We start from the raw sequence: 19,264 nt of genomic DNA on the forward strand, positions 1-19,264 counted from the left end.
GAGGACTTCACTTGAGCACGATTGCATAGTAGTGGTTCTAAAGGTGGAATGAAGGCTTGGAGCCACGCAGCTGCAGCGATGTGTTGGTTGGGGTCCATGCAAACAGGATTGATGTGCCAGTTCCTTATGCACGTAGAGTCAGACATGTATTGCTGCTGACCACACAGTAGCAGTGATACACAGGTTCCATCACTGGAGCCGTAGTGAAGGGTTCAACAATCACATTAGGCCCTCTTCAAAAGGGTCCAGGACTGGGGATTGCACCACTTGGCAGGGTAGACTCACAGATGGTAGAGTCCTGCTGCAGAGCAGGATAGCTGGAAGTCAATTATGGCCATGAGACTGAAGTCTGGAGGTTAGTCAACTAGCACTCTGGGTTCTGGGGGTCAAGTAATGCAGGTCCAGCCCTTCTAACACAGGCTAGAATGTTGAACATATTCTGCTGCTTATGCAGAACTGTTTGTTAGGACTACAGGAAATCAAACTGTAGGGACTGAGTCTTTCTACAGCATCAGTACCTGCCAGCCCAATTCTTCATAGCTCACAGTGCCTCACCTGAACTCCTAACATTTCCAGAGAAACAGGTGATTTCAGTAACTTTGAACATGGTCCTCTAGTCCCCAAGGGAACCCTAGAAACAGATTCTCCCCTTTTGCTACTTACTTACTCACTCATGCTGCCTATATGAAACATAGGAAAGGCACAAAGGAAGTTCAAAATGCGTTTATTTAAACTATTGTGGTCTATTATAAACTAAATGTGCTATGATCATTAGGCAGATGCAACTAAGAAAAGTAATGAGAAGTACGAACAAACTGTACAGGACAAACCTCCCAACCATGGCAAATTATATATCTGTTTATGTCTAATCTTAGTATATGAGCACAGGGATATATCTACAATCCCTAGGATTGGCCTAGGACCTCATACCTGGTGTATGCAATTAGGTGGTCCGCATCATGAGTGTATACTTATTTTATGCAGGGCTGCATGTCAGACACTGCTATCATTCCTGAACAATTGTCTCCTTTTGACTTCTCCTCTCTGGCTCACAAGGAGATGAAACACAGTTTATATGATAACACTAATGTGTTGGAGAAGCAGTTTTATGACTGTGTTATGTTTAAACGTTAGTAACTGTTGCTGAACAAGCAAATGAAAACAGTACACTATATTGTTATGTATTCCCTGCAACCTTGCACAAAATGTGTAGACAAAATCTCAAGAAGAATACATGAATAACAAACAACATGTATTGCGTAGTCTCAAAATAATGTTGCAAAAACAAATGTATTATATGTGGCTATGCAAAGTGAGATTAAAGCAGCCTACAACGTGTAAAAATTAAAACTAAGGGAGAACCAAAGCCCAGAAGGAAAATCACTATACTCCATCTCTGATCATGAAAGCAGTTCAGCTACTAATTCAGTAATAGAAATCACAAGCCAAGCAGATTCAATGTGATGCTATTGTATGTAATAACAAAAAATAGTCTCAATGTAATGAGACTGAACATTTATAAATGGGGCCAAATTGACTGGAAATAGAGGCATCCAAGATTTTATCCACATAGTCATTGTTGATTAAATCCAGAATGGTTTCAACTACCACGGATGATGATTCCTCATTAGCCCCATTCAGAACCTCCCAAAAAACAAATATGATCCTAATTATCAGCCAATGCTGAGGAAGTATCTTCTTGTGCTGCATCCATGTTACTGGAACCAGAGTTTGAAAGTCTAGGGTCTGAAATATCCATTTCCCAACAAGGGAGAGGCTCATAGCAGGTATCTTGAACCATCTGTAAGTTCATAGGACAGCTCAGAAATTGGGCGCTATTGGACTCATCAATTGATAGATGTCCATCGGAATAGTCAATTGCTTTTAAAGACAAACATTTGAGTGTCCAATCAAAAGGATACCACATACAATGAAACACGGGTTACACACAGGTAAACCAGTGGAGTCTGAAAGACAACAACCAGTCAATCTTCAGTTCCTCGAGCAGTGAAGCACCAAATAATTGTATTTATCGCTCACAGCACAGCTGGACTCGTGGTAGCTCTATTACCAGTGGGCTTCAAAATGAAACATCCATTGAAGAGCAGCAAAAATAGAAATAAAATCCCACAATTGAGGAATCAAACCAAAGGTATGCTTCTGAAAAAACTTGAAAATAGAGAATTATAAACGTCAATATTACTCTAAATAGTTTCTGGAAGGTTCTGACAAAGCCAGTTCTGATTGCTTTACAAAAGTGTGCTATACCAGCAATATTGGAGGCATTACAAATACGATGCACAAGCGCATCAAACTGCTGTAGGAGGTTGGTGCTTAAAAGCAACTGCATTTTGCTGGATTTCCTTGCAACTTACGGTTCATAGGTTTCTCAGACAGATGTTAATGCAACGTCTTTTTGAAACAATAAGGCTTTGAGTATGATTAGCCTATTGAAATCAGCTTTTAGAACTGGAACGGAAAGTCACAAGGAAATATCAGAAACCTTATGCGTTGGACAAAGAAAGCATGTTATTGCAGTAAGTCACTATCAGTGAAACAGGAAGGACATATGGACTTCCATCCCACAACAATCCTGGTCATTTAGCATTAAATAACTTCCATTAGAAAGTACAATAACTCGGGGGTGAATAGTTATGTGTTGGTTTTCCATTTAGAATTTGCTACCAAAGTGTTAACGCTCCGTGAATTGCAATATGTTTAAAAACAAGTGAGTGACCTACAGAAGAATAATTCTCTGTCTGCTCATTTACGTTGGTAATCAAATGGAAGTAAGCACAAATTGTGAATAAAGCTCCCTTCCAGGCGTTCTTATCATCCTACTGGAAAAGGTTTCATTCAAGATGTAAACTGATATGTTGACATTAACAAATATATTAAGCTATGAATCAACCACACTGCAAAGGGTGTTTCAGCTACTGTGAAAGGCAGTTGTGCTAACTTCTCAATGTGTATCATTATGTATGTGGCATCTTTTTTCACCATGAGTCTCTGTTTACGCATCAGGTTAAAAGGCAGAAATAGGTGCATCGAATTTAAATAGCGCCAAGGTACTCAGCCAGATTTCAATGTTTGAAGTGTCCAACTAAATTGCATAATAGATCTACAATCACTTTGCCCATGGTATAATGAAGACATGTAATTTTGCATAATATCTATAACAGACAACACAATGTTATTCAAGCTGTAAATGTGAGAAGACAATGTTAGAATACTATTATTCACAACAGCAATTACCTTATCTAAATTATTCACTGTAAGTGGTATACATGAATCTTTTAGAACGCGGAGACATAAGACCCAACAAGAAATGTCATAGATCCATGTCTTTTGACAGGAGAAATGTTATTCAATTGACGACAACCTGTACCCTCTGCTATAATCAAGGAAGGTTCCCCACACTTTGTGACTGCCCTGCCTGCCCCACCGCATCCCCAATACTTCACCATGCCATCAATTAGGATGCTAACATGGGGTGCACATAGATACCACATACCTTAGAGGACTGTATTCTGCCCATGAACTTGGTTTCTCAACAGGATAAATTAGATGTGATACTTAAAGAAATACAAGATTCCAGGTCTGCCACTGAACACTGTACCTACACCTTATCCACAGATCTTGGCATCTTATGTTAGAATGGCAGCAAGTTATCGGACAAAATGCAAACAGCGGAAACTATGTTATCATAGTTGATCCCCAACATGCCTCACAGTCAATTGTCATAGCTGAGCTTCAGAAGCAACTTAGGGCATTACATGTGAGAGCGGGAGACAGTGAATGCTACTGAAACCGAAATAAGGTGCACATTGTGGGGATGTCAGAGGGCGTGGAAGGCTCCAACCTAACATTATTTATACTCCCTCTTAGTAGCCACATATTGAGTTTGAAGTGAACCTACTTGCTACAGTATGCCTGCTGTTTCCCCTTACAGTCATTAACATTTGAATGTAGGAATCCTAGTATATATTGGAATTTCCTAAGTGTGGTGCAAGGCTCTTTCGTTCATGGGACCATTCATATCCAAGAAACAGGACACTTGTGGCCTAATTTAGAAAATGGCAGAGGGGAATATTCCACCACAAACCTGACGGAGATCCAGTCTGCCATATTAAGATCTCATTATATCCTATGAAGATCATACTACGACAGACGGGATATCTGTCATGTTTGTGACAGAGTATTCTATCTATTGAGATCTGAATAAGGCCCTTAGAGATGTTACATTAGATTTTCCTAAAGTTGTATTTGTAGCCACATTCAGCAGATTCCAATAATATGCAATACACTCTGGCTAAATGTTTATTTAAATAATTGTTAGTGAAGTAGATATCATCTACATTGGACAATGCGTCTAGGTCAATATCAAGTACAATTTACACTATGCGAGCAGTAAACAGTCCAGGACTGTTCTTATATCCCACGGGGAGTTGGCAAGGTGAAATTGAGAGCCTAACGCAGAGAAAGCAGTCCAATCACTGCTTTCAAGTGCTATATTCTGGCAGAACCCATTGGGTAAATCCAAGGTTGTCTGATATTTGTAATGGACTATAATATTGAGTGCTGTGCTATGTGTATATTGTATTGCCACTGTGTGTGTATGACTGTTTACATGTCTGTAGTCTAAGGCAATTCCATTTGAGTGGTCTAGCTTTACCACTGAAAAAAGAGGGTTATTCATTGGGGCAATACAGGGCTCAACGAGACCCTGGTATTCTAACTATGAGAGTATATCTCTAACAGGAGGTTAATCTGCCTGTTTAATTGGGTATTGTGGTTGTACTTGGGGGCTGGACTGTATGGGTATTTTATGATAGGGAGAGTCCTTATCCCATCTTACATGATTGCAATATGATACTGGGGCTTGTGTAAGAGCCCATTCAGATGTGTAGACTTGTTTGACTTCATCGGGGACAAGCTCAGTAAAATACAGTAGGATAACATCCTCACCTTGTCGAGATGTGCGTACAAACTCCGGGAGCCAATCGACCTTTGCTAAGACCTCTGCAAAGAGAATACCAAAGGATAATGTTACATTTTCCCAGAAAATTGCTTGTATGGAGTGTGGTTTGGCACCCTCAATTTGTATATCCAAATCCTATAATTAATCTGGATGCCTACGTACCGGTCTGGGGTTTAAACTGTAATATATTTAAAAGTTGCATTCGCCACCAGAAACTCCTAGATATTCTGGCACACTATAGTGATCATTGCCACCCTGTCGAGGAGAAACACCACCCAACCATTGTTCAGTAGCAGGGTTCTCAGTGTTAGTGGCATATTTTGAGTTTATACCCCCAACTTTCTTTTTCTGAAATTGGGGTATTAACTGAGGAAGTTTCTCTTCCTTTTTTATCATCTCATTAGACTAGCATTATCAGTCCTTTTTCGGTTTCACATACTCTTCTAGTCTGCACTCAGAATGCCTTCTCTCTCGTACTGTTTATCTGTTGTGCCCTGAAAGGAGCAAGAAGGAATTGTTTCAGAATACGGATGCCTATCAGGTGCATTCAATTCTGTGGGACCATGCAAATTACAGCGTCTTTTATAGGTCTCCTGTTGAGGCAAACGTCCTCAAGATCCAGACTTTAACAAACTCCGAGGTCTGTTTGGCAATGGCCTTGTCAGAATTAGGTTTGCCAAGATGTGATTTATTTGTTCGGAGCCCCAAATTTTTGTGTCATATGGAAGCGTACACCTCAGCAATAATGATAGGTAGCTCACATACCTGGCCGACTAGTGCGACCAGCGTGAACCATTGGTCTATCACCAAAAATGCTGCTTTGCCCTTAATGTTTGCCAGAGTCTGTACAGAGACCACACGAAAGTTTCCCATTAATGTCATGCCCAAGCCCAAGGCAGAAGGACTAATTTGTGGTACAATAGACAACTGTGGTTGTCCTGCTAGAGCTGCAAGTGCCGGGACAGACACGAAGGTCTGCAAAACAAATTGTGTTAAGCGTCTATATAGTCTCACTATATTATAGTATGGTGGCACTAGCTAATTAGTATTGAGATTTTGTACATTATAGTATGGTGTATAGCTAAGTTAACATGGGCCAAGTGGCACCTACATCACTACAGGCTGAAGCCACCAAATGTCTAGAGCAAGAAAATGCTGACTTTCTAAAAGTGGCATTTTCAGAACTGTGACTTAAAATCCTACTTTACCATTAAATAGGATTTTATATTACAATTAATTTAAGACCAGTTTTGGCATTACTACCTGCTCCCAATCACATGTTATCACTTATTAAATGAAATAAGTTTACCTAATGAATCTTGAATATCACTGTGATGAAACACAAGGAATGAAATAAATACAATATTAGTCCTCTATATCTGTCATAATATATGATCAGAAAGAAAATATTTCACTATTACTAGGTTGACTAGACTTACTATGGTTACTCAGCCTAATTCTGCATATTAATAATGTTTTGGGTTTAGCTACCATATTGTTTATCTGCCTAATTTCAAACTTTTTCTTTGACTGCAACTTTCAAGTGTATTCAACATCTGATGGAAGCCTACTGATGGGCTTGATATAAAGGTTTCATTATTAGCAAATAAAAGCATTGGAACCTTTCTTGCCACTTAACTCAGGGTCAACAGATTGTATCTTAGAATGCTGTCATTAATAAAGCCCGAAAACATTTTAGAGGCCATTACACTTCTTACTTAAATTCCTTTGGCAAAGGTTGGTTACTAGTTATGGTTCCAGTGTCAACATATCAAAAAGTGAGTACGGATACATCTAAACATGCCTTCATTGCTAGTATTCCCAACAATATTGTATATTTAGGTCAACAAAGATTTCACGTATATCATTAGGAAGGAAAAAGATCCTACTCCGGAAAAAAACCCATAGAGGTTTAGACAGAGGTTTACTTTTCCACATAAACATTCATTTAGAGTTTTTATCTATTCACAAATATTCCAGATGTAGTTCTGGCAATGTAATGTGACATATCTAGTGTGATGTGTTATACCCTTGTGTGTAGATCTGCCTTGCACAGAATTCTAAACGAGGGAATGGAGATCCCTCTGCAAACATACACTTTATTCAGCTCTTGAAAAAAGCCATTTCCTTACAGCCCCACAAGATGTGTGGGTGATCCTTATCCCTTCCAGAAGGATTATTGGAGTAAATGTTTTACTATTGTCAGGTGGTGAAATTAGAGTATGAGAATGCCCACAAACATGCATGTTTGTGGGTGATACCACATTGCAAAGGCAGGCCATGCCTGGAACTTCCCTTTCCAACCACAAGAGTGGGATTTACTACTAAGTATATCTCAAGAAGTGTGGTGGAGAAATCCACAGAATTAAATGCAATTATGCCTGTCAGGAATTCTTTTGTGATATTCTGTTAGGTATAAATGAATGCACGTATGATTGTAAATATATGTTTGCAGCCTTAAACACCTTTGGGAACAGAGCTCCATATAATTAACTTCTTAGAAAAATCACACCAAGTTTATAAAGTGGCTGAAATCTAATCAATGTAACTACAGAATACAGTAACAAACAGAAAAGATGACAGTGGATTAGAAAAAAGTTTATATCATTGAATCCAGCTTTCTTTGAATCCATAAATGGGATTTTGATACATTTTATCTATGGCATCATTAAGCAGTACAGGGCCAAAACTTCCACAGGGTCTCTTGAGCACTGACTAAGCATGCGAGCATTCTTTCATCCATTGCAGTTTGCTATTCTCCACTCCTTCTGATACAGATATCTAACCGTGATTACCTATAGAACCAATATTATGATGTCATATCAGGAACATTATCCACTGGACCTGTCCTAACCTCGCAATTAAAAGCTTTTGAGACCAGTAAAAGTATAGAAACTGCCCGTTGTATGAAATATTCAAAGTTAGGGCCCTGTTTCCGAGTGCATTCATGATCAGGGAACAATAATATTTTATAAACCTTTGCTATTCTAGGAGAGCTAAATAGCCATTAATTGTTTGGTGCTGGGAGGTGATATGTAGTAGAGCACACTACAAAAATTGAAGTAGATTTTCTTCTGTATAGTCCACAGTTATTCCCGAAATGTAGCTAATGTCTTAACGCAATTATGGATCACAACACCGCCTTTTGGCTGAGCATCAAAACTTTTAATTTTATTGTTGGTTTACCTTTTAATGTAATATTTATTCCCCTCACAATTATAACATCAAATCCTAGAACAGCAGATGTTTGTGAATGAAACTTCTATAAAAACCATTAACTGTTCAATTATTGCTTAACAGCAAGTACGATTGTCTACTGACATTAGAATTCCAACATTAACAGCACAGAATCATTTGGAGACTTTTTATAATGAAAAATAACGGTGTAATTAAAGGTCATGTTGTTTATTCCGGATGAGTTTCAACTATTACAGTCAAGATAACATAATTCACATTGGAAAGGTGAACAATAAATTATTCATTGCAATTGAATAATGACTTACTTCTGGTCAATTAATCAATCAATCAGGGAATTGTAAGTGCGCTACTCACCCGCAAGGGTTTCAAGGTGCTAGTGGGGGAGTCCGCAGTTCCCTTTAGTCGAAGAGCCAGGTTTTGAAGGCCTTTCTGAAAGTGTTCAGGGAGGGGTCATGTCTGATGTCGAATGGGAGCTCATTCCAGGTCTTGGCCGCGATGTAGGAGAAAGCTCTTCCCCCTGTTCTGGCACCGCATATGCATGGGGTTTTTGCGACGGCGAGGTTGGCGGATCAGAGGTTTTTCATGGGTGCGTGGAAGGCGATTCTCTTGTTGAGGTATTGGGGTCCTGTGTTGTGGAGGGATTTGTAGGTGATTATTTTAAAGGTGATTCTCTTTCTCGATGGGGAGCCAGTGAAGGTTCTGTACGGGTTGGCTGCTGTGTTTTTGTGTCGGGGGAGGCCGAGGATGAGTCTGGCGGCAGTGTTCTGTATCGTCTGGAGCTTATGGAGTAGAGACTTGTTGATGTTGGTATAAAGAGCGTTCCCGTGGTCAAGCCTGCTGGTTATGAGGGCATGGGTGACTCAAGGGTCATCCATTTGAAGGTCTTGCGGAGGACGCAGAGGGCATTGAAGCAGCAGGAGGTGATGACGTTGACCTGTCAGTTCATGGAGAGAGAGGAGTTGAGTACAATGCAGAGGTTTCTGGCATGGTATGTGGGGGTGGGAGGGGTGTAGAGTGCGGTGAGCCACCAGGTGATGTTCCATGACGACGAGTGGTTCCGAGGACAAGGACTTCTGTCTTCTCTTGAGTTGCTCATCCAGAATGCAACATCCTGCATTCCTTCCTGGAAACTGTGGGCCTTATTTCTGAGGCTGTGCGTCACTTTTACGCCGGCGGTACCTCGCTTTTTTTGACACACCAGCGGCGTAAAAAACGGTGCCTTGTTGCACCATATTTACAAAGGTACGCATCTAGGTAGATGTGTCACATTGTAAACCCCTGCGCCACATTATACCTGCGCCAGGGATAATGTATGCAGGGTGGGCATTCTGGCGCAAGAAAGAGTCATAGAAGTGACGCAGTGAAATCTATAACATTTCACTGCGCCACTTCTAGGATGCAAATGTGTCGATATCTTACGCCTGCCTCACAGCAGGCGTAAGACTGGCGCAGGCCCTTTCACTTGGGGCGTGCCCCATGTGAAAGGAGACATTGCTGGAGTTGCATCACTTTTGTGACACACTCCAGCAATGCGTCACTTTTGCACCATACAGATACGTCAGAAATACTGACGTATCTGTAGCTCCTTGCGACATGATGCATCATCATGTCGCAAGGAGGGCGCACTGAGAAGTGACGCATCGCTGCTTTCATGCAGCGATGCGTCACTTCTTATGAATGAGGCCCTGTGTCTGGTGGTGGAGGGATCCTTGGTGAGGGAGGAGATGAGTTGGGTGTCATCGGCGTAGGACACTATGATGAGGCCGTTCTATCTGATGATGGTGGCGAGGGGGGCCATGTAGATGTTGAAGAGGGTAGGGCCGAGAGTTGATCCCTGGGGTACTCCACAGTTGTTTTCTGTGGGTTCGGAGAGGCAGGGTGACAGTCTGATCCTCTGACTCCTGCCGGTGAGGAACCAGCGGATCCAGTGGTTCTTCGTACGCCTGTGGCTTGTAGTCTGGTGGCGAGTATGCAGTGGGAAACAGTGTCAAATTCTTATGACAGGATGAGTAGGATCAGGGCTGCCGTGTGGCCTTGGTCGAGGAGGATGCCGATGTCATCTATGGCAGCCAGCAGTGTGGTCTCAGTGCTGCAGTTGCTGCGGAACCCGGATTGAGAGGGGTCGAGGATGGCTTTGTCTTTGAGAAACCTGGTTAGTTGGCAAATGACCGTCTTCTCAGCGACTTTTGCTTTCGAAGGGGAGGAGCGAGACGGGCCAGTAGTTGTTGAGGTCCCTGGGATCTGCTGATGGTTTCTTTAGCAGGGGTCCAACTTCTGCATGTTTCCAGTCGTGGGGGAAGGTGCCGGTCCTGAAGGTGGTGTTACTGGTGCGTCTTAATTCTGGCGCCATGGCAGCGGAGGCCTTGAGATAGATGTATTGTGGAAAGGGGTCTGAGGGGCCCCTGAGTGGATGCCTTTAATTGTCTAGGCAGTCTCTTCAGTTGTGACCTGGGTCCAGGAGGAGATGGTGGCCTGTCTGGTGCTGTCGGAGGGTGGGGTGGTTGCTGAGTCAGGAGTTTGGTCGTTGAAGTAGTCGTGGATGCTTTTGTTCTTCAGGTGGAAGTAGGATCCGAGCTTGTCACAGAGGTCCTGGGAAGAGGGATGTCCATGGCTTTGCTGGGGGGCTTGGTGAATTCCTGGATGAGTCTGAAGAGTTCCTTGGAATTGCTGAAGTTGGCAAGGATTTTGTTGTGGAGGAAGGTTCTTTTGGTGGTTCTGATGCGTTGGTTGTACTCTGCCAAGGCGTTTCTGTAGGTGGTGTGGTTTTGGGGTGTCCTGCAGTTACTCCATTTCTTCTCGAGGCGTCTGTAGGTGCGTCTGGTTTCTTGGTAGTCAGTGGTGAACCAGGTGGCTTTTCTATGGCAGTGTCTGTCGGAGTTACTTGGAGGGGCGAGTTTGTTTGCGTAGTTGGAGATCCATAAATGAAATTCCTGGCTGCGAGTTTGGCTTTGGTTGCAGCAGTGAGGGTGTTGCGGTTGATGAAGAAGTTGAGCTGCTCCTCAGTGACACTGCTCCAGTTCCTTTGTGGTGGGCGTGGAGAGGGATTAGGCGGTTATGTTTGTCGACGAGGAAGTGTACGCAGTGGTGGTCAGTCCAAGGAGGTTGTGTGGTGTAGCTGAAATGAATGTTGTTTTCTCCTGCAAAGATGGGGTTGAGGGTGTGTCCTGCAATGTGGGTCGGTGTGGAGATGAGTTGTTTTAGTCCAATGTTAGTGAGGCTGCCCAGGAGGGTGGTGGAGTTGCGGTCGCTGGGGTTGTAGTGGTGGAAGTTGAGGTCTCCGATGAGTATGTAGTCCATGGAGGCCATGGAGTGGGGGTTGATGAAGTTGATAATGGTGTCAGAGAAGAGGGCTCAGGTCCCAGGGGGTCTCTAGGCGTGGGTGCCACGGAGTGTGGAGTTGGGGCTGGTCTGGACCTGGAAGTGCAGGTGTTCGGCCACGGCAAAGGTGTCGCTTGAGGTGGAGAGGTGGAGTTTTTTTTGTGTGTGATGGCGAGTCCTCCTCCCGGGTGGTTATGGCGGTCCTTCCTCTGGATCTTGTATCCTTTCGGGATGGCAATGTCCGGGGTGAAGGAGGCGTTGGTCCAGGTTTGTGTTAAAAAGTTGATGTCGAGTGAGAGGGAGTCAAGGAGGTTCCAGATCTCTACGGCATGCCTGTGCATGGAGCGGACAATGAGAAGGGTGCTCTTTAGGGCGTTGGTGGTGTCGGCGGTGGGGTGGTGGTGAAAGATTTGTGGCAGTGGTGGCAGGAGAACTGGCCGTTTGTCGTGTTCAGTGTGGACTGCTGGCAGTTGTTGTTTCTTCTTGGGTTAAGTGCGTGGAGGGCGGCTGAGTCGTAGCAGTGGATGGCCGTAGATCCAGGGTCCCTGGCACTGGTCGCGGTTGGGCCGCAGATGGGCTTGCCTTTGGCGTGCCCGCTGCGCAGGTCCATTGCACGGCCGCAATTAAATAGGGAAGGGACAGGGAAAGTGCAGCTGCGTGGTGGGAAGCGGCAATGCAGGAGGGGTCACAGGGGAAACAACAGGAGTACCAGTGTGAGAAAATAAGAAAATTAACAGAAACAGCAAATCAACAAAACCGAGGAAAGGCAAAACAAAACAGGGCAAGGAAACTCAAAAAGAAAAGGATAAGGCAGTCAAGGTAGCGAGGCAGGCAAATACCGGCAGATGACAGTTCAGGCAGTGTGCGGGTCGAGGGTGGTCTCGATCCCTGCTCGCACTAGTCAGCTGCTGCGACGACTAGGCGGAAATGCAGAGAGGGAGAGCGAGTCACAGGCCAGAAGGTTAGAGGACACGCTGGTGCAATAACAGGTCTTCTACCAGTCTGCCACACGCAGACTGAAGATCCATCATTTCTAAATAGCATTTTCACCATGCACTTACATCTATCACAATTGCAATACAGTACATTTTGTTTAATAAACACTATCTAGTCACTGCAGACAAGGTATCAACATTAAAAGTATCGACATTTAAAAATATACATTTGGAAAGCCAATAGACCAGGCTATAATATGCTCAGTGTGTTTCTCTGTAACATATTCTGTTCTAAGCGTTTTATATGGTATAGTTTGTATTACCAACGCTTCAGTTCTGCGTGGCACCAACATCGCAAACTTACTCAATAAAAATTAGCGGAACTGCATTTTTAGGTAATAAAAAAGGGTACAAGAAAACCTTCTTTGGCCAGGCTATATCTCAAAACTGTGATACTCATAACGAAAACGATAACTAATAATTTCAGAGACCAGCGATATTGCACTTGCATTAATAATATATTTTTACTTTCCTGCCACGATTTCATACAGTATGTGTACATTAATTGGGAAATTATGCATCATAATACTACAGTTATACTTGACAAAAAAGGAAAGTAGTTTTCACCACCAGCCTTTCACAGCTGCATACCAATAAATACTCATGGCTGTATAATATAAAGTGAGCACTGCATGTGGTCTCTGCCACAGTTTTGTCAGAATTGTGTCTTAAATAGTTGAAGAGCTAAAGCAGTGCTGTTTTACCACTTTAGACAGTGGTACCTCTTTGCTTGTCACTGAAACTGTAAAGGCATGTTTCTGCTGCTTTTTTTACGAAAATGTAGCAGCATTTGTTGGCATGTCTAAAGCAAACAGAATAAAGCACAACAACATACACATAACAACACAATTAAAATAAAACAATGTATGACACAGTGAAGCAGTCTAAATAGAACACGAAACAACAACAGTGCAACTCAACAACTTCATTTTGCAGCAAAAACTTACAGTAGCACAAAAACAGAGCCCATCGCCAGTGCGAAAAACATTTGCAAATATTCTTGTCACACATTATGACCTCCAGAAAACTGTTTTCATCATAAGATAATAAAACGTGTTTGTACCAAGCACTGCCATAATTTAACACCAAAGACAAGAAACAGCCCCCGTTAAAATGTGTTGTGATCTTGCCTCAAGACGTTTTGATCTTTCCAATTTCACAATGGCTGCAAAAGAATTTACCAGAACAACACTAATTCCTGCTACTTTAACGAACGCCTTCCCAAAATACACTACTGTAGCGAGCCTGAGCACCGTGAATACTCAGGTTTAATATAACAAATTGCTTTTTACTAGCTTGTGACATAATCGTTAAATTCGCAGGTAAAGACGCCTTTTGACTAACATTTCAACTTTTGCGGTTCAGCAATAATTTAGGTACTAATATAAATGAAGATAAAGTTTAATCTCGACGAAACAAATTAACAGAAATCTAGTCATGAATGAGAAAATTAACGAGGCATTGACATATTGCTAATAAAAATGTCTTGTTTTAAAGAAAGGTATCAGTCAAGCTGTTTGAAAACAATTGCAGGTCAGATTACGTGGAGAATCATGCAGTCTCATTATTAGAAAGCACCATCTGTAACTTTAGTTGTGGATTGCAAACTTTCGTCAGGTCGGTGTCCCAAAGTATACATGCTGTGTTAGAAATAAGACGAAATAGAAAACTGTTGCTCGAACCCCAACCTCAATATCATTTACTTGAATTCTAGAAAGAAAATAGAAGCTAAAACAATCAAACTATAATTTTATGTGTTCTTTGAAGTCACAATCTGATTAATAATGAATAAAGTTGGCAGCCCTTAGACGCCATTTCTTTCCTCTCCTGTTTAAATAGTGTGAGATCGGGCTCCCCACAGGACGCTCTCCCGGCCAAAATATTAAAACAATTAGACCCCCTCACTCATCCCCCCATCATTAAATTACTCAACGCTTCTCTGAGCGAGGCCCATGTCCCACAACCTTGGAAACACGCCATGGTTGTACCGTTATTAAAAAAACAGGGTGCAGATCCTTCAAATCCTGCTAACTTTCGCCCTATATCCTTGTTGCCAATTTTCTCAAAGATATTGGAGAGACATATAAATTCTCAGCTCTCCAAACTGGTTGAAAACACTGGATTTCTCCATCCTTCTCAGTCGGGCTTTCGGCCTAGGCACTCAACCGAGACAGCCCTCCTGGGGGTGACAGAGAGTCTTAGGCACGGTGTCGATCAGGGAAACACCATGGCGCTCATCCTGCTGGATTTGAGCGCAGCTTTCGACACCGTGTCACATTCCATCCTCATTGACTCTCTGAAATCTCTAGGTGTGGCAGGCCAGGCCTTGGCCTGGCTGGCGTCTTTCCTTAGTGACCGAAGCTTCCAAGTGTTTTCTTCTAAAGCTGCCTCCGCCATTTGTCCTTCCACCCGCGGCGTCCCCCAGGGCTCAATTCTTAGCCCTTTATTATTTAATATTTATGTTAAACCCTTGGCAACCATAGTCGAACAAGCTGGGCTAACCCTGTTTTCCTACGCAGATGACACCCAGATTGTCTTCTCCTTGTCAGGGAGAGACGTAAACAACATCTCCGCACTCAAGTCGGGCCTCACTCTTGTGGCCGACTGGATGCGGAGAAATTGTCTCAAGCTGAATGGGGAGAAGACCGAGGTGGTCATTCTGGGACAGAACAAACATCTTTGGGGTCCTCGCCATTGGCCCATCGAACTGGGAAATGCGCCTACACCATCTACTGCAGTTCGCAACCTGGGCGTCATTATTGACGACAGGCTAACTATGAGACAACAGGCTACTAAGGTCTCAGCCATCTGCTTTTCAACCTTGCGATGGCTTCACAAGATTTTGTGGATGCTCCCCCTCTCCTCTCGCAGAACTGTAGTCCAGGCACTTGTAACATCACGCCTGGACTATGGCAACATTCTCTATTTGGGCGCAGATAAAGCCACTATACATGTGCTGCAGGTGGTGCAAAATGCGGCCGCGCGCCTGCTAAAGAATGTCCCCAGACGCACCTCAGCCACTGCCGCTTTGCGTGACCTCCATTGGTTGAGCATCCCAGAACGCGTTAAATTCAAGGCACTCTGCTATATGTTCAAGGCTAAGCAGGGTAGCGCCCCAGTATATGTTCAGGGGCTGGTAAAACCCTATAGACCCCTGCGCTCATTAAGGTCATCGGACATTGGCAATTTCACAGTACCAAGATGGAAGCTGGCAAAAATGGGAGGCCGCTCCTTTTCCACTCTTGGTCCTAAATACTGGAACTCCCTCCCATTGGCATTAAAATCTGAGACCAACTTACTCCGCTTCCGTAAGGCTTTGAAGACCCTGCTCTTTACTAAGCGTGACCAATAGTCGGCAGAGGCCTTAAGTCAAGGTGACATTCTCTTTTCTTCTACAGTCTATCCCTGGCGCCGGGAAACCCATTGTGGGTAGCTGTGCGCGGTACAAGCTTAAATAAATAAATAAATAAATAAAATAAATAAATAAAGTAAATGTATATTCAAAAACACTCAAACATTTTCCATTAAATATCTATGAAATAAAAATTCAAAAAGACCTCAGTATTTAACTTACCATCAATAGCACTACAGTCATAAGAAAGGTGGCCCTGAAAGCACCGACATCCTGACTCCAGACATTGTCCATTACCATTGCAAAAATTTGGACACCGTAGAGCTGTGATTATTTCTTCATAATTATCGCCACCCATTGAATGGTGGGGAGTAATTCTGTTTTCAAGAACTTTGCTTTCACACTCATTTTCTAAAAAGGGTACCATCGCATCTACCCACATTAAGTCATCTTTGAGGTGCAGGTCCACAAGGCACATGTTGATTGCTTCATCAAGCCTTCTTCCGAGAAGATCCTTGCAGACAAAGCCAATAGTAGAATTCAGAAGAGCTTGTTTACAGGCTTCCAATGCTTTCGCTGATGTTAGACCATTCGATGTAGGCCATGAAGGCTCAATCACTGGCCACTTCACAGCAAAATGATCATCTGGGAAAAGATATGCAAAGCGATCCAAGTCTGAATGGTTCAAAGTTTGACTTGCAAGAAAAGGTATTGTTTCGGCATCTTCTTTCACATTTGCTTTGTAAAGCGATCGATCTCCTCCAGAGTTATCAGTATTTTCAGATCCAACATGTTTCCCTGAAGACTTCGAATTATGTTGTAAAAATTGTTTGTGTTTACTAAGTCTATAATTGTTATATGATTCAGAAAGAATTTTGTGGTAAGAAGGATTTGATTGTGTCTTTGCTTCATCACTTTTCAAAGTCTGGACCTTTGTAAAATATGGATATTCTGATGTTACATCTACATATGGAATAATTGAAGTGTAATCCACATCATCATTTGAAAGACAGCTCAAGGATAGTTGAGAAGAGTTATTTACTAAATGTTTGTTTTTTGTAGAGTGAATGGAATCTGTGTACTTTGGACAGGTACAGTAGTGTCTACGAGTCTCCTCTTCTACGGGTGCTGGAGTTTTGTCAAAAAAACTGTTTCCTGGAATGATCCTGCAAACAACAAATACAAATTGAATTAAACCTGTCTGCTGCACCAGAAAAGACTTAAACAAATCAAAATGGAAATTGATGAGAAACACAAATTGAATTAGGCTTTTAGATTATTGAAGAAAACCCTTGAGGAAAGCAGAGGAGAAAATGATGTACAATAAATATGTAAACTGTAGGAAATCAGGTTGTTGGTTCAGAGGAGTAGAAGCCCCACTCAGCAACAAGTACAATCCTTGTCAAGGTGAACCTCACAAATCGCCGAATTAACCTATGATTAACCCTCTGGTAGATTGGTAGGAAGTCGTTAGACCTACCTTAGAGGCAAAATATAAAGTGAAAAACTAAAAATAAGCAGTGTAGGCTGTCTAGCATCCCATTAGTGTGTCTTTCCATATTTATCTGTGAACACTTTTTAGCTCAACTTTTAATAAACCCACTGCTTAGGTGTCATATTAAGACATTTAAACTACAACTGATAAAGGACCACAAATAATCACAATAAGTATGACTCAATTAGAGAAATGAAAGTTCAAAGTGTGCATTCTATCAACCAAAATTTACATAGTTCATCAATCCAATCTTATTAAATCCATCAGAAGTCATATATTTGATGTCCAGATCCAATTTTATTATTTCCTTTATCCAACAGATAATCAGCCCAGCCAACGTATTTCATCCATTAGGACTTCATCTGGCTGTACATTTAAAACATATATAAGCACCATGTAATATATGTGTATATTTATACGTTTTCAACAATAATGGATTAAATAACCAAATACATTATGAGAAGAACAATTGATAAACAATACACAACTCCCTCCCTGTATAAATACTTTTGCTCACAATAAATACCATATTTATTTAAAACCATCATGTAAGCATGAATATGCATTCATTGTGGCCACATCCCATCAAAGACCACAATTTTATCCTTAAATAAATCTTAGGTTATATGCCCATAATTCCTCATATGTATTACTCTACTTCCCCATCAGCACCCCTTATTAAAAAAGCACACTTCCCATAAAAGGGAAACTATTTCTACTTCTTTGTGTAATCAAACCGATCATATGAAGTACACTTCAGTTGAAGCTAAAATGATGTCAGCATATCATCTTTCATGGCTGTTTTCCTGTGTTTCGATGAAGATTCCATTGGGGGTACCATCCCACCTGAAATTAAACTTTTGTCCTTATGACTCTGGATTTGGGAGAAAATTCTCACTACAGTGAGATACTTCATATATGTATATACCAACATTTGTGAAGTCCTAATAGATGAACTGTGTTGTGTTTCAAATGGTGAACATGATGGTCTGATGTCACGATACAGAGTCGGTCAAATTAAGTGTTTTGAATTGGATTGAATGCTTGTGATTCTGTAGTGCTTTAGAAAATGGAAAATTGTCTGATGACTGAATGATGTGTAGACATCATTTTAGGTGCACCTGAATTGTACTTCATATAATGGATTAGATGGTTTGATTACATAGAGAGGTGAAAATATTTTCCCTTTGATGGGAAGTGTGCTTTTTCAATATGGGATGCTGATGACTGTATTTCTAATTGCTTTATAGATTCCAGAGGGGGAACTATACAACCTGAAATTAATACTATTGGCCTTATGACTCTGGATTTGGGAGAAAATATGCACTACAGTGAGATACTTAACACATAGATATATCAATTGAGTTAACGTTTTAAAACAAGCTCTATTTAGATGAGTAACACATTTTAATAGATACCACTATAACAGCCTTATAACCTAAGATTTATTTAAGGATAGAATGGTGGTCTTTTGATGGAATGTGGACACAATGGACACATAATCATGCTTATATTAAATGATATGATGGTTTATATAAATGTTATATGCAATGTTAGTAAACGGATACATTTAGGCAGGGCGTTGTGCATTGTTAACTCTTCTTCTTGTAATGTATTTGAGTATGAAATGCATTGTTGTTCAAAACTTATGAATATGCAAATATATTACATGATTCTTAGATATGTTTTAACTTTACAGCCCTGATGAAGTCCTAATGAATGAAACATGTTGGACTAATTAACTGTTGGATAAAGCACTTAATAAAATTGGATCTAAACATCAAATGTATGTCTCTTCATTGATTGAATTTGATTGAATTTATGTGATATGTGATGTTTTTGGATGACGGAATTGCATACTTTGAACTTTCATTGCTCTAATTGAGTCATACTAATTGTCATTATTTGCACTCCTTTTTCTGATG

General features: G+C 41.5%; 1 protein-coding gene across 1 annotated transcript in view; it reads right to left on the reverse strand.

Annotated features, from left to right (window-relative positions):
* Positions 1–19,264, reverse strand: part of LOC144824297 (von Willebrand factor D and EGF domain-containing protein-like) — an 899,901-nt gene that overhangs the window by 437,719 nt on the left and 442,918 nt on the right. The window contains exon 8 of the mRNA XM_078683422.1: positions 16,067–17,010. Within this exon, the coding sequence (XP_078539548.1) occupies positions 16,067–17,010 (944 nt within the window). The remainder of the gene's footprint in view (positions 1–16,066; positions 17,011–19,264) is intronic.

This window comes from Lissotriton helveticus, chromosome 3_1 (assembly GCF_964261635.1).
Source record: "Lissotriton helveticus chromosome 3_1, aLisHel1.1, whole genome shotgun sequence".
Classification (NCBI taxonomy): Eukaryota; Metazoa; Chordata; class Amphibia; order Caudata; family Salamandridae; genus Lissotriton; species Lissotriton helveticus.